The 14,820-nt window shown below is 40.7% G+C and overlaps 1 protein-coding gene across 1 annotated transcript; it reads right to left on the bottom strand.

The window, feature by feature from the left end:
- Positions 1-1,027: 1,027 nt before the first annotated feature.
- nfatc4 (nuclear factor of activated T cells 4) lies at positions 1,028-14,119 on the bottom strand. Its single transcript, XM_054626924.1, has 13 exons — positions 13,921-14,119; positions 9,240-9,385; positions 7,977-8,495; positions 7,724-7,899; positions 7,075-7,237; positions 6,681-6,781; positions 6,170-6,271; positions 5,805-5,992; positions 5,207-5,347; positions 4,113-4,168; positions 3,670-3,796; positions 2,361-3,071; positions 1,028-1,271 (listed from the first exon to the last, which is right to left on the bottom strand). Exons 1-13 carry the CDS (start codon positions 14,111-14,113, stop codon positions 1,201-1,203), a joined length of 2,694 nt encoding a protein of 897 aa, XP_054482899.1. The 5' UTR covers positions 14,114-14,119; the 3' UTR covers positions 1,028-1,200.
- Positions 14,120-14,820: the final 701 nt, after the last annotated feature.

Genomic DNA, 14,820 nt, shown 5'->3' with positions numbered 1-14,820 from the left:
TGCACCAACTATATCTATCCCTAACCAACAAGGCTTTTTCATTTTAAAGCTCCCAACATGCCCATTTATGGTTGCAACAAACCATTACGACCAATAAAACTGTCAAGAAAACATATAATGCCCCTTTAGGGTCTTTTTGTTAGGTTGGTGTATTTTTATTGCCTTTGCTGTTTTGCAATAATTAAACACTTTTTGTATGTCTTTCTTGTAGCCACGCTCCTTTTAGTTGAGAAAGTGCATATAGCAGCAAATAAGACCTGAGAAGTTTTACAGCAAACAGTTGCTGATTTAAGAACTGTTGTGGCGTTCCTTGTCCCGAGTCCCCCCAGGTGGCACTGTTCTTCAAGACAAACCTGCTCGGCTTCGAGAGGATCTAACAAACTATTTCTCATACAAACCTGTCAAACAGCTTTAACAGTCACAGCCTGGTCACATCATCATTTCATGAGGTCAAACCACCTTTTGTCTCAACGCTTTACTTATTCACCACGCTCAAACGCTCAAAATCTACCGTGATAACATGAGTAATTGACTTAAGTTGATATGTCAGTAAAGTCTTTGCCACTTTTAGTCATTTTCTCTGTTTCTAAGTAATTTAATTAAACTACTACTCCTAAATCTGGCATTGCAGAAAAAGAAAATCAGAAATAATTGCCACCATTTGCAACAGGATACTTAATCAGAAGATTTCCATCACATCCAGGAACTGAGCAGAGAAATGTGTTAGTACTACAGGATGGATTTATAAAATAAAGACACAAGGAAAAATAAATAATTGCATCTCTTGGAAAAAAAACCATTTAAATAGTTAGGTGGGATTGTAGAGAATATCACATATTCCATAATATCTTATTTAGCCATTTAGTTTTCCATAGTGCCTAAGCCTTTTTCCTTCAGTCCCTTTATTCAGCCTGTCTGAGTGTTAGTTTGGGTTTTTTGCAAGAAAAAAACACAAGACACAACAAACCTAAGCACTTTCTTGTATAATTTATATTGAAAACATGTTAAAAACATTAGTTTCCCTTTATAAAACCACATAAAAGAGTTACATGTGGTCATTATTATAACAGTGTCCTGGTAATCAAACCGCTCTGCCAATATCACATGTAACTGGAGCGACGGATCTTAATACCAAAGTGCATAATAGATTTAAAATGATGCTGATGAAATATCAAACGAGGGTAATGAGCTGCTCTGAGCTCAGTTTGGCTGGTTGTCCATCTGTGAGGCCGACTGGAAAGACTGGATGTCCTCCCCGATATACTCCGTCACTGTGGAGGGAGAAGATAAAATCACTCCAACCTTTCATCCACCATGCCATTGGTACAGCTTGTTCAGCTTACTGATAGAATAAAAGGTAATAAGTGTGTATTTATTAACCTGTATTCCATTTTATAGTCTTTTACTTTTAGAAAGCAGCAGGTTAGAAAGCATCATTTTTATTAACTTATCAAGTCCTACACAAATCTCTTAGCTATGTTGAGTTTTATGGCAGCTCACTAGTGCACATATCAAATTCAATATTTAGAAAAGATAAAATGCTACTTTGACCTCAAAGACAACTGTTTTCACACAAAAAATGTGGGCTCATATTACACTTCTTCATCACTGAGCAGTTCAAAATGCAAGTTAAGATTGGGAACATCTAAATATGCCAACTGGTGTGAGTATACCCAGAATCTACAAGATAATATCTGCCAATATATTTTCTAATATTAGCTTACCACCTATATATTCTTATTGGTGTACATATCAATAAAATACAGAAAATGCCAAAGACATTGAAATGAATCAGTGTCACCACCAAGTTTATTTTTGAACTGTCAAATGTACTTCACAGTACATATCTTGGTTATCAAAATATTGGTTTATTATATTTATTTCTTTGTTTATTTTATGTGTTAAACTTTAACCCCAGTGTTTTTGAGCATGCAGTTAATCACGACCTGGCAAAGCAGGTAATGTTAACATAAAAACAGTATTGACCACCGGGACAGGTACAACGAGAAAGTATGGAGGGCATCTCCAACCATTGTTACGAAGCACGAATGAAAATAAATAGTATTTCAATTTCAACAAAAAAGTATTATATCCTAGTTTTAAAGGTAAATCTATGGTGACATCACAGACCGTGAAATCTGGTGCTGTCTTATTAAACTAATCAACAGCTGTGCACATACTCATTTATTTAATCTCTTTATGTTACAACATAGTCATCCTCCCACTCATCCATCCATACATAATGTACATAAAAACATTTATTTCTAGTCTCTTTGTCCTTTACACGTCTGTAATGTAGCCTAGTTTATCCTCTCAACACCTGCACTCATTAGGATAAAGACAAAATACGTGCAACTCACCTTCTTCAAATGTTATGTGGTGCATAGAAGAGCTGGTAAACTCCAGGGGGCACTCATGGATCTTGGCGTCACTATCTCCCCCGTGTCCCATCCCCAGCACCCTTCCCTGGGGGTCCCAGCCCTCGTAGTGGGAGTAGGGTGCAGTGCACATGTCCTGATACGTGCTGGGGTTGGAGGGAGGTGAGGGACACGCCTCCTGAGGATAAGCAGAGTACTGGGGGTAAGGGGAGGTGGGGATGGGAGGCAGAGGGGAGGTCGAGATGGGGCTGCCGGCAGGAAACGGGCTGAGAGAGGAGGAGTGGGAGGGAGAGGGCGAGGAGGAGAGGTAGGGTGAGTCCAGCCACGGGGAAGGGGAGGGGGAGGGAGGCTGCGGGCCGCGGGGGTATAAGGGAGGTAGGAGCTCGGTGAAGCCCAGCTCCAGGTTCTCAAAGCTGGGGTGACCCTCTGACAGAGCCGCCCTGGGCTCCTCCACCGCAGCATCGGGTTTGGAGCAGTACTCCTCGTGGTACCCCATAGTGGGGCAGGGAGGGGAGTAGGTGGAGGGGTAAGGGGGCAGGTGGAAGCCCAGGCCTCGATCGTCAGCCATGGGGTCGCCTCTCACGTGGAAACCCCCGTCCATCCTGGGTTGACCCCCCACAGGACACACGGTACCCCCATCCAGAGGCAGCACAGAGGGCCGGGAGAGCAGCGGGTCCTCCTCTTTGAACATAACTGTGAGGAGAAGCAAAAACTGTTTAACTAATAAGTAGAAATAATATTTTAAAGTTTTGTGCTCAATGTTCTCCTTTGAATGTTGTAAGATATGTAATTATATTGTAATATTTTTTCGCGATTTTAATCTGGTAATTCTCTCCGAATTAAAGGTAGTGCCACATTTATTTTCGGTTAACATTTTTTATTATCTATATTTACTATTTATTCTTATTATTTGTATTCATGGATAGGTGTAAATCTTTTTTGAATTACAGTGTTTAATATTATTGAAGTAAAAATACATTTGAAAAAAAAATCCACACCTGGGACTATTTTTAAAGAGGTACCCATAGTGATGTAAAAATTATATAAAATAATTTACAAAAAAATGTCTTCCTTTCTTTTAAAAGTAAGATAAATGTCCAGTCTATTGTATGTTTTCAGTTTTTTTTCTTGTTGTTAGCACAATGTTTGTACTTTGGAATTATTGTTTTAGTAGTAATCTGTTTTTGTTCCTTTTATGGACTTGGGAGAATATCACCACAAAAGCATCTCCAAATATAAACACACACACAAAGGAGAAATAGAGGTGAATATGGTGTGATTGGACACTCACTGGGGAGATACTTGAAGCAGTGAGTGCTGCTTCTTTTCCTCTTCCCGTTGGAGACGTAAAGACTAACCGACATCGGCCGACTGACGGACAGGTCGCTGTAGGCCGGGACCCTCACGCACAACAAACCCTACAAAGAAAGATTCAGGATTTACGTTATTGACCCACATTGTTGGAAATATGGATTGGTCTTCTACATATGTTGCATCCATAAAACACTTTAATACAAGGGTTAAACAGCTGCTATTTATCGTCAATAAATAAGTAAATGTAATGCTGTTTCCATCTTAATTTCATCCTCATTTATCTGATATGGCAAAGAGGTGTAAACACAGCTGCTATAGTTGTATATGCTCAATAAAATGACAGCAAAGGGATGAAAAGTTCATGTTGTTGCAGAGACTTGATTGCAGTTTTTAGGACTGATATCACACATGCAAAATTACCTCATTGCTGTTGTCACGGTCAACATGAGCCTCCTCCTCCCACTGCAATTTACCATCTAATAGATGAGAACATACGGTAGAATTAAGTGTAACCTAGATACACACACAAACACAAGGACACACAGTCGATTTAACGAGTATCAATTTGGTCTGACTGTATCGCAGCTAACATTAAAGCTTTGTTGAAACAGGTTGGTTCGGCTCGTAAAACAGTCTGAGAGCTTAACTTCATCTGAGGATAAAGAAAGGCTGGAGCCAGGCTTCCGATTTCTAAAGGAGCTGCTGGTTTTTAAACATCAAGGCAAAGATGTAAGAGTTGATTATTTCAACAAATAAGCTGCTATTTGTTAGAATACATAATGGGAGGTTTGTAAACCCTACTCCTCCTCCTGTTAGTGCACTCTCAGATCTTTTTCATTTTGTCTTTATACGTCACCAAATCTACTAAGAGCATCCTGAAAACCCCAGGATTAACTCAGAGAAATAATTTTTCCCATTGTGGGACTAATTTCTACTCCTCCTCCTGTTAGTGCACTCTCAGATCAACACAATATTTAAAACAAATTTTAAAAAAAATACACTTGTGGTCTTATTAGCCTACATTACTTGCATCTTTATAAAAACTCACGCATGTGCAGGTTAGAAATAGTTAAACCAACTATCATCATTCTTCTTTTTTTTCACTATCTGCTGTTGAGTAGCCTTAATGGAAAAACCGTGGCACACAGAACATAGTATTGAGCTGTATAAATCTACACTGAGCAACTAATTAAGAAAATGAGTTAGCTAGCAAACATTGGATTTGTGTTGCACTATTAAAAACTGGTTGCAACAAGCTGAATTATTATTATTTTAAATATTACTGAAAATAATTCCAAAGTATTTTCAGTAATATTTAATATAATAGTATTTCACTAATAGTTTCACTGTTTGTTTAGCAGAACAGAATTATTTTTTTCGGACAGTGCACAACAACTATTTTCTGGTTCCTTTATCATCTCAATTCTATATTTTTACTGGCTTCATTTCAGTCAGCGACTCATTAAGAGGTAAGAGGAAAAAGATCTGAAATAACATTAGATGTGGACCTTTACCTGTCCCTCGCTCCATGAAAAGCACCCTGGACATTGGCAGGAAGTTAGAGCCGCTCAGCAGAAGCTCCTCTCCTCCCTCCACGGAGCAGGAGGTAAGACTGACGGACTCGATGACGGGCAGCTCCTGAGCCGAACGCTGGGCTGAGGCAGGGAGAGTCAGACAAATCAAACCACTGAATGTGATCCTAAGTTAAAGCTACTGCAATGAACTTTCATTCTGTGTTGATTTTGGCGGTCCCTGTGGACAAAAGCAGTAGTGTTTCAGAGCACCAGAGTCCCTTTGGAAAACCTCTTATTTTACTGCAGCATGGGTCTGACAGTCTGCTTCGCATGTTCCTGATGGCACCCATGACACACATTAAGAATAACTATATAGAAAAAGACAATCTTCCCACTGATAGTCTTGTTTACTTATGTAGGTCATCAGTACTTAATTGAGACTGTTTCATAACCAGTTAAAAGTTCCTCACATTAACTTTTAAACCAGTATTTGTTAAAAAAACTAAAAAGTCCGCCAATGCATGCCACAGATCTTAGATTATACGGCTATAAGAAACTAATTTGGTAATTATTAAGTAAAGTTTTATTCTCTACTCACAGCATTCGATGGCCAAGGAGGCCACCTGCAGAGCCAGGACTCGACCGGGAGGGGCTAGAGGGGGCGCTAGAGGAAGGTGGGTACGAAACACCATACGGACACGTGTGTTCTTCCTCCCAACGTCTGTTTCTCCTTTCCTCAGCTCAATGTCCGAGTTCCTCAGCTTCAGAATGCCAGCACAGTCGATGCTACAACATAACGATTTGTAAAACCAGGGGGTTGTTTTAGTCACACTCTTCAACATTTGTCCATTAATACAATCAAAATGATAAGCCTGCTTCTTAAGTATAAATTGTAGACTTCACCATAGTCTTCAAACTGGAGTACAAGGCTGAGAAACGTGCACTAGTCTCTTTTCTACTCACAGTGCAGTCATGTTGTTCTCAGGGTTGAGAGGGATGTCAAGTATTTTGGTCCCCACCTGGACACTCTCATGACTGGCAGTACCAACCATCTTCCCTGTCACCCTGAGAGAGGAGAAACAGGTGAATTTAACGGCCCTCCTGTGATAGACTGGTGTCCTGTCCAATGAGTACACTGCCTTGAACAAATTTGAGACATTTGCAGGTCATGGTAACTGAAATGTTACAATTTTTAGCCTGTGCAGCATGAACTGGGACATACAGTAGCTACATGTCTTTGCTGTGGTTTAACATCTTCTATGTTAATCTTAAATTCTCATCCAGAACACGTTACATTTAGAACAAGTGGTGCAAGAAATTTCCTGGACCAACACTAGAAGCAGCTGGTGGTAAGTTACGCAATGGTTAAAGCCACAGTGGTCAGATAATGAAGAAATACAGAATGCGGTGTCCCTTGAATATTAATGTATGCTTGGTAATAAGTCTGATTTTGAATAGAAATACAGTTCAGTACCTGTGTATCTGATAGAAAGGATGTGGCCTGATTGATCGGTCGTCAGCTGTTCCGACGAACACTTGAAGGGAGAGCGGCTTCCTCTCTGTGTATCCACACAGCTGTTCAGAGACACATGGCGTGAGGGGCGAAATCAAACTGTGATGAGGCCAACAGCAGTGAGCCATAACATGTGTCCTGAGACTTTGTTCCAGTATTATGAAAACACAAAATTCAAACCAATGCTCTACTTCAGCTTTGATAGAAATTACATTTAATATGAGACAGTCAGAGCTGTTAAATAACTTGCAACTAGATTATGAATATTTATGTTTCTGCAGCTCTAAGCAAGATGTTTTTTAACAAATCATTGTCACTTTAAGCAGCTTCCTGAATCTGCAGGTTTGGGTTTCACCTTGACGACAGGATGTCCTGATGGTGTGGCCTTGACAGCTCCTCTGCTCCCCTCTGTCTCATAGTGGGCTCTGTGGTGTGGACGGGGCTGCACCTCAATACGCAGCTCGTACTGGTCAAACTGGGACGGCAGCGGCCAGTCGAGTGGTGGAAGGGCATTAGACCTACAGGTGGATTGAATGGACAGCAGCTCTGAGCAGGGAGAAAGTAGCAAATGACTAGTTTTGCACACCTAAAAAAAATAAATAGATTTTCATATAATTTACACACGCAAATATGACGTGCAAAATGGACTTGTAGCACGCACTAAGTAAAAAAAGTAGGAATTTGGGGATTTAGTCAATTTTATGATTGAAATGTTTTTAATCAAGCATATCACCTGTTGAATAGTGAGCTGATGTTGTTAAACTTTGAATAACATTCTTAACGCCAAATTGGTGGACATACAGTGAAGTAAAATGGTTAACATATCTTTGAATAGTAGTTGGTGTGAATTTTTGAATTAGATTTGTTTTAATGCAATGTTTTTCTTTTTCTCTTTGCATGCTATTTTTTACTTGAGAAACTATTGAATGTGACTATGAATAGAGATCTTCAAACTGTGATTTTTTTAATGGATATTTTTAAATATGTAGGTTGTGTATCTTTGCCTGAACAGAGGGCTGTGGGCGCTGGCTCGAGTCCGGCCCCAGGCCAGAGCAGGGGGCACAGAGAGGTAGTCCATGCCCAGCGAAGGAGGCTCTCTCCTGGTCTGCTGGGTCTCTGTCAGCTGGCAGGGGGAGCTGTGGCCTGGAGCCTGCTCCTGATCCACCTCCCTGGATGATAACTGGAAAACAAAAAGGTTCACTGTAAGGTTAGGTTAAGTATTTGATAAACACCATGAAACCAAGCCAACGTCTTCACCTGTTCCAATGACGTCTTCCTGGTTTTCTGTGGGATGCTGAGCTCACAGCTGCTGGGCGGAGCTTGTGACTGAGGGGTGGAGTCTCCACCCTCGAAGTTACATCCCTGCAGGTCTTCCGAGTAACTGCCCCTCCGTGAAGTACATGGGGAGACCAGGGGGGAGTTCCTACGTTTTTTACCCCCAGGGGAAGTGGGCCTCGAGGATGGCGAGAGCCCGAAATTGATCGTGGCCTCGTTCAGCTCCTCCTCCTCCACCAGCAGGGAGTCACAGCTGGAGGCGGGGCTAAGCCAGCCGCGGGAGGAAGGGCTGGAGCCGGGACTTGGGCTGGGGCTGAGGGAGCCGGGGCATCTGTCGCGGTAGGTGAAGGGGTCCAACAGTGGGAGGTAGAGGCGCTCTCGGTCCCATCCACCCCCGCCGCCCATGTCCCAGTAACTGGAGATGGTTGGTGCTAGGTCGTCTTCAGGGGAGATGGTGGTTATCTGGATGCTTGGACACTCGACCACACGAGACTCTGAAACCTGGAGGGAAGATGACAGCAGGAAGCGATACCTTTAATTTCCTCAGTTGTAACCCTCAGTTTGATAAAGAAAATTACATATATTTAATAATCATGTCCTTCATCATGTTTTTAAAATATGAAATTTTGTATTAGAGTTGTGCTTGTTGCTCTGACAAAACAAGCAAAGTGAAGCTGTCACCTTGGCCTCTGTGATAAGCACTTTTCACTGTTTCCCAACATGAACTAAAGGATAAAACAGAGCCACAAAGTCATTGATTGAAGATGAAAAACATAATAAATTGCAGAGCTAGAGCTATCACCAGTGTTTGGATTAACAACTGTTTGGATTGGCTGTCTGGAAGGTAAGAAATCCCACGTGAAAGCCCTTTAATATGATTTTTGTACTGATATACCTTACTTCAAGGTTTTGCATCAACAAAACTGGGGAGACCATTGCATCGTAGCACAGCTCTCACAGCTTCACAAGCAACTTTCTCAAAATGTATAAAGTCTTACTTTACCTTCAAAGACATGTTCATCTAAGTTGTCTTAGCGTAGTTATAAATTAAGAAAATTATAATTATAATTGCTGATCATTACATTATAGTTTAGTAGCTGTACTAACTGTAAATCAGTGGCAAAGTTTGTCATTGCAGAGTGACAGGTATAAAATACGCAAAGGCTGCTGAATGGTCCATAAACTCAGGCTTCCAGGTTCAAACCCTCTCATTATAAACAAGCACTTGTAAACAGGTTGTCTCACCTGTACAGAGCGTGCCGGCAGGCTCTCATAGGTCCCACTGAACTCTCTGGCAGGGGCCCTCCGTGGAGGCGGGGAATGCATCCCTGCTCGCTGATTGGCCGATGGCGGCGGGCTGGGGATGCTGATTGAGTGGTGGTTATCTGTAACTGATGGGAAGAATAATCAGACTGAATGTGTAAAAAACGTGAAAAACACTGGCACCAAAAATACAATTTAGAAAATGAAGTGGCAAACATCACAAGTTCAGAGCACAGCTTGAAAACACTTCAGAGCACTCACAGCATGCTCTTGTTGGCAACTGAATGCGGACAAAAAAAGTTGGTCTTAATCGCTAAAACAATGCTGATTAGAAAATGCTGCCAATGAAGAGTTTACAGTGAGTTCATTTTAATAATCTACACCTTTGCTTCCACATGGAAACAATTTAATGGCCGCTTGCAAGTAAAAAACTACTTTTTTTCTTTTGTTCAAACACACTTCCTTTATCATGATATGTTGTAGGTTTTTGGGTCATGTGACCCCCATAAATCTTTATTCATAACCGCAAAATGACAAGTTGGCTCTTGAAAGTGCTATTCTTTTACATCTGGCATGAGAAAGACTCATTAGATGTTAATCTAAATACTCTGAACGCAATTTGTGTTAAGAAGTGATTCATTTTTTGTTTTATCATCAACATGCCTATCTTTTATTACACATCAACTCTCTTTGATATACTGATCGATGCCATATGGAAAATGCACACAACTGGAACTTTTGCTCAAGAAGTGCACACTCAGTGTATTAGAAACAAGTTCAGCATTTTTATCACTTTAATTTAAAGGAGCAGTTCGACTTTGGAGGAATAGAAGTGTTCATTTTTTCTCCTGTGAACTAGATGAGAAGTTTGATACCACTGTCATATCTGTAGGGTAAATAGGAGCCAGAGCCAGAGCCAAGAGACGCTTAGCTTAGCATAAAGACTGGAAACAAGCAGAAACAGCTAGCATGACTCTATCAAAAAGTTTCCAATATTACTCATTTGTTTAATCTTTACAAAAAACAAAGTTTGAAAATGACACACTGTGGTTTTAGAGGTTGTTATGAGCCCCACTAGCTGTTTCACATGTTTTTAGCCTTTATGCTAAGCTACGCTAACCAGCTGATGGTGGTAAAGTCATATTTCGACATGAGAGTGTATCAATCTGAATATATAACTCTCAGGAAGTAAGCAAACAATTTTTTCCCAAAATGTTCCTTTAAATACATTTATATTGAATTACATGAATTGTTATTATTTACTTTTATATAGTTATTTGTATCACCTCAAAAGCATGAACACATTTGTATTCTATGCCAAGGCAGCAAAGAAAATGGTAAAAGATCACATTTTTAAAATCTGCTCAGGCATATTAAAAGTGCCGATACACTGTACATCCAATTAATGAAAATATCTGCATGACACAGTAGAATCTGGTTTTAATATGACTCTCACAGAGTCATATGAAAACAATTTACTAAACCAACACCTTTTTTAACTCTACTCTGAGTGTTAAGAACTATTATAATACATGTTGTCCATGTATTATAGTCACAAATAGTGCAGTAAAGGCTGAAGTGGGAATCCAAGTTTTACACCAATAAACCGAGCTATTCTGCTAATCTTGACTGATGATTTAGGTCTTTCTCTATCTCCGTTTACATTTTTTTTTTTAAAGAAAACTTTTGGGATTTCTTTGCTAAACAATCCCCGGAGACCACGGTCGTCACCACAACATTTGCCCAGCGTGCTGTGGTCGGCGTCCAAACGGAGCCGAACAGTAGTTACTCTGTAATGAGTGAGGCTCCAACTGATCATTGTTGCTCTGCAGTGGCGACGGGCCCTACAGGCAAATTTTGGGCAACGCTGACACAAAAACAGCAACTGCCAACAAATTAAGACTCGGAGTGAAAAATCTCTTCAAATGTTTCCTGGCAACAGAAATATTTCCAAGCGGTTAAATCTGCAGTGCTGAGGCAACTTTTTTTCATGAAACAATGATTCAGATGTTTGTGTGCAGAACAGCAGAGAAGTTTACGAGCCACGAAAATGGACCTAACACTTATTGAACACAATAAAGCTAATCTCAAGTAATATATTATTTTGTGTCCTGAGTTGAACCTTTCATAAAAAAAGCCCAAAAGAACACCACACAGGGTTGTTAGATGATTTACAGGACAAAAAGCAAAAGCTATATATTTAGATTTTTCTTGCCCTTTTCTAATAAAACAATGGAACATTTTGCCTATTCAGGGATCTTATAACAAAGAAACAATAATGAACTTGTGTTCAGACCAGCAGAAGAGTTTCTCAATGCCAAATGTACCTTACAGTTATCTTACATGATCATTTTATTTTGGAAACCCTCATCTTAAAGCTGCAGTGTGCAGAATTTGGGCGACATCTAGTGGTGAGTTTGCAGATTGCAACCAACTGAAGAGAATTAGAAAGAAAGGAAATCAGGAATTTCCCTGTCTAGAACCAGTGTTTGCTTTGTCCATTCTGGGCTTCTGTAGAAACATAGTGTCCGTCTCCATGAAGGGGACCCGCTCAGTATGTAGATATAAATGCTTATTGTAAGTTAACAAAAAACAGCAGTTCTTGTTTTCAGGTGATTATTCACTTAAGAAAACATTCTCAATATTGTTTTCCCTTTCTTGCCATAGAGCCACCCAAATGCTACATACTGTTCCTTCAAGTCTAAATGTTTAATATAAAGTAATACTTCATTCTGTTACCTGAGGGGAACCTCTCATGAGGAGTGAGACTTCCCAACCTGGGGGTCATGACCCTCACAAGGGGTCATAAAATAAATCTGAGGGGTCCTAAAATGATGGACATGATAAGAAAGCAGAAAAAACACATTTCTGCTTTCAGACTTCTCTCTTATTGTTGCTTTTTTCTTCTGAATTATTGAATCATTGATGAAGGTTTTTTCATCCACGCTGTTTTAAAAATCTGACTTTTCGCTATTATTTGCCCCCTGCATACTTCAGACTGAGTTTGTAAAACCAAAGCAATCTGTGGCTTCATGCATGTCAATATAAAACAGAAATGACTTCCATGCAGTAGGAAAAAGTAGAGCACTAGTATTGGATTGGTACTCTTTATCCACAGACATCCTGATTTAAGGTATCAGATAAGAAAAAGTGAGGTTGGTACAGCCATACATTTGACCTCTTCAGGCATCTAAAAGTCATGCGAAGGAATAAAAGTATATCAATGTTTGGTTGAACTGGTGACATTTGGTTGACATGTTGGACCAATGAACAGAGCAAGTCGACATTTCTTTGTTGTATACCACTAGTTTGCATCAACAGATACGGAGAGCTGAGGACATGCATCTTAATACCTGCAGTGCCGCTACTTCCAGAGTGGCAGAAGAGCTGAAAAGACTCTTTTGTGATGCTCTGAAAAGTTAAAACGTATCACTTAGAGTGAAGATTTGCTCTCTTGTTTCTCCTGTAGTTCACTTTCATGCCTTGGGTGTGGTAATATAACTGTATGCCAGTGTAGGCGGGAAACAAATAAGAGAGTGGATGTGAGGATACAAGGTGTGTGTTTGAGTGTGTGTATGCGTGTGTGTGTGTGTGTGTGTGTGTGTGTGTGTATGTGTGGAGTGAAAAATGGGGGAGATGGAGGTTGAGTGAAAGAGGGAGGAGGTGTGTATGTGGTGCCTGTTCCGTACACAGAGGTTGAGGTTCCTTCCCAGATGGCAGCTGTTAACTCCACTCACACGCACAGCTGATTAGAAACACATTGAGTCTGGGGCTGCACGCACACATGCACAAACACACAAATACACACACACACAAACACACGCATATGCACTCAGAAACAGGACTACAGCCGGATATGCACAAAACACACAAAGCAAACACACAACAACAATATACTCATGCTCACATGCTTACAGATAGAGGCACGCACGCACATCCCAAACGCACAGTGCACGCAGTCAGGCATGCAGATAAAGGCCCTCATTACAGCACATGCAACATGCAGAACCACACACACACACTAAAAGTTCCCATGCATTAGAAGCCACACTGGTCAGACCTCCTCTATTTAAGGTGTCCTTTTTACTTCAACACGTATAGTATGTGTATTCATTGTCTGTGTCTGTGTAGTTGTATAGTATGTGTATTTATTGTCTGTGTCTGTGTAGTTGTATAGTATGTGTATTTATTGTCTGTGTATGTGTATTTATTGTCTGTTAGTTGTATAGTATGTGTATTTATTGTCTGTGTAGTTGTATAGTATGTGTATTTATTGTCTGTGTAGTTGTATAGTATGTGTATTTATTGTCTGTATAGTTGTATAGTATGTGTATTTATTGTCTGTGTAGTTGTATAGTATGTGTATTTATTGTCTGTGTAGTAGTTGTATAGTATGTGTATTTATTGTCTGTGTCTGTGTAGTTGTATAGTATGTGTATTTATTGTCTGTGTAGTTGTATAGTATGTGTATTTATTGTCTGTGTAGTTGTATAGTATGTGTATTTATTGTCTGTAGTAGTTGTCTGTGTAGTTGTGTATTTATTGTCTGTGTCTGTGTAGTTGAGCTGCTGCAACACTTGAATTTCCCCCATGGGGATCAATAAAGGAATATAATAATAATAATATAATAATAATAATGAATCATTAGAGAAATGACTCTAACCCAAGCTGGGGCTGCTGGAGGACTCCAGGTGGAGCAGTGCGCACTCCCTCTCCTCCCCGGGAATGGAGCTCTCCGGCTCAGCTATGCGCACCGGTGATGGCCCCTGGTTCTGCCGGGGAAGCGGGTCCTCCTCAAACACCAACTTGAACTCGAACTCTCCCTCCTCCCAGCCGGAGCCCGGCGCGGCCCCCATCGACCTCCGGCACCAAGGACAGGATCCAGATAGAGTGACCTCCCTGCGTCGGATCCAGAGACTTCCTTGGTGCGCCTCGGGAAAAAAAAAAAAAAAAGAAAGATTCCCGGAGATATTCCCAAAAAAGTTTCTGTCTTTCTCTTTATGTGCGCGTCAGTGCGTAAATATCCATCCTCTCCAAAGGTTTTGATGTAACTTCAGCAACTTTCCCAAGCTGTTTCCACACGATGAGGACTGCTTCTTGTTCGAGTATTTGCCACAACTTTTTTTCAGCCTGGATGCCTTGCGGTCCAAATCAGATCTGTGCTTTGGATATCTCACAATCTGTCTCGGAACACATCTCCCAGATACACCCGGGTCTTTCATTCTGGCTCCATCGCCACCCCTGTGGCTTCTTCTTCCTCCGTTCAAAAGAGAGAGAGAGAGAGAGAGAGAGAGAGAGAGGGAGAGGAAAAAAGTTTATCAAATATTTTTGTCGTCCTTTACCCTTAATTGCCTTTGGGTGGGTTTCCCAGCTCCAGTTGGTCCGTTACTCATTCCCCATAGGACCCTGTGCCTGTCAGTCATGAATCCCCCCTGCTCAACCTCCAGCCTCCCTCCTCTCCCCCCTCCTCTCTTACTCTGGAGTTTTCTCCTTCACTTAAACTCACTTCTCATTTACTTAACAAACAAACACATTTTTTTAAACCTGACAAATACAGCTTGTC

This window comes from Anoplopoma fimbria, chromosome 3 (genome assembly GCF_027596085.1).
Source record: "Anoplopoma fimbria isolate UVic2021 breed Golden Eagle Sablefish chromosome 3, Afim_UVic_2022, whole genome shotgun sequence".
NCBI classification, from domain to species: Eukaryota; Metazoa; Chordata; class Actinopteri; order Perciformes; family Anoplopomatidae; genus Anoplopoma; species Anoplopoma fimbria.
The sequence above is the reverse complement of the archived record's forward strand: the minus strand, read 5'-3'. Positions and strand labels throughout refer to the sequence as shown.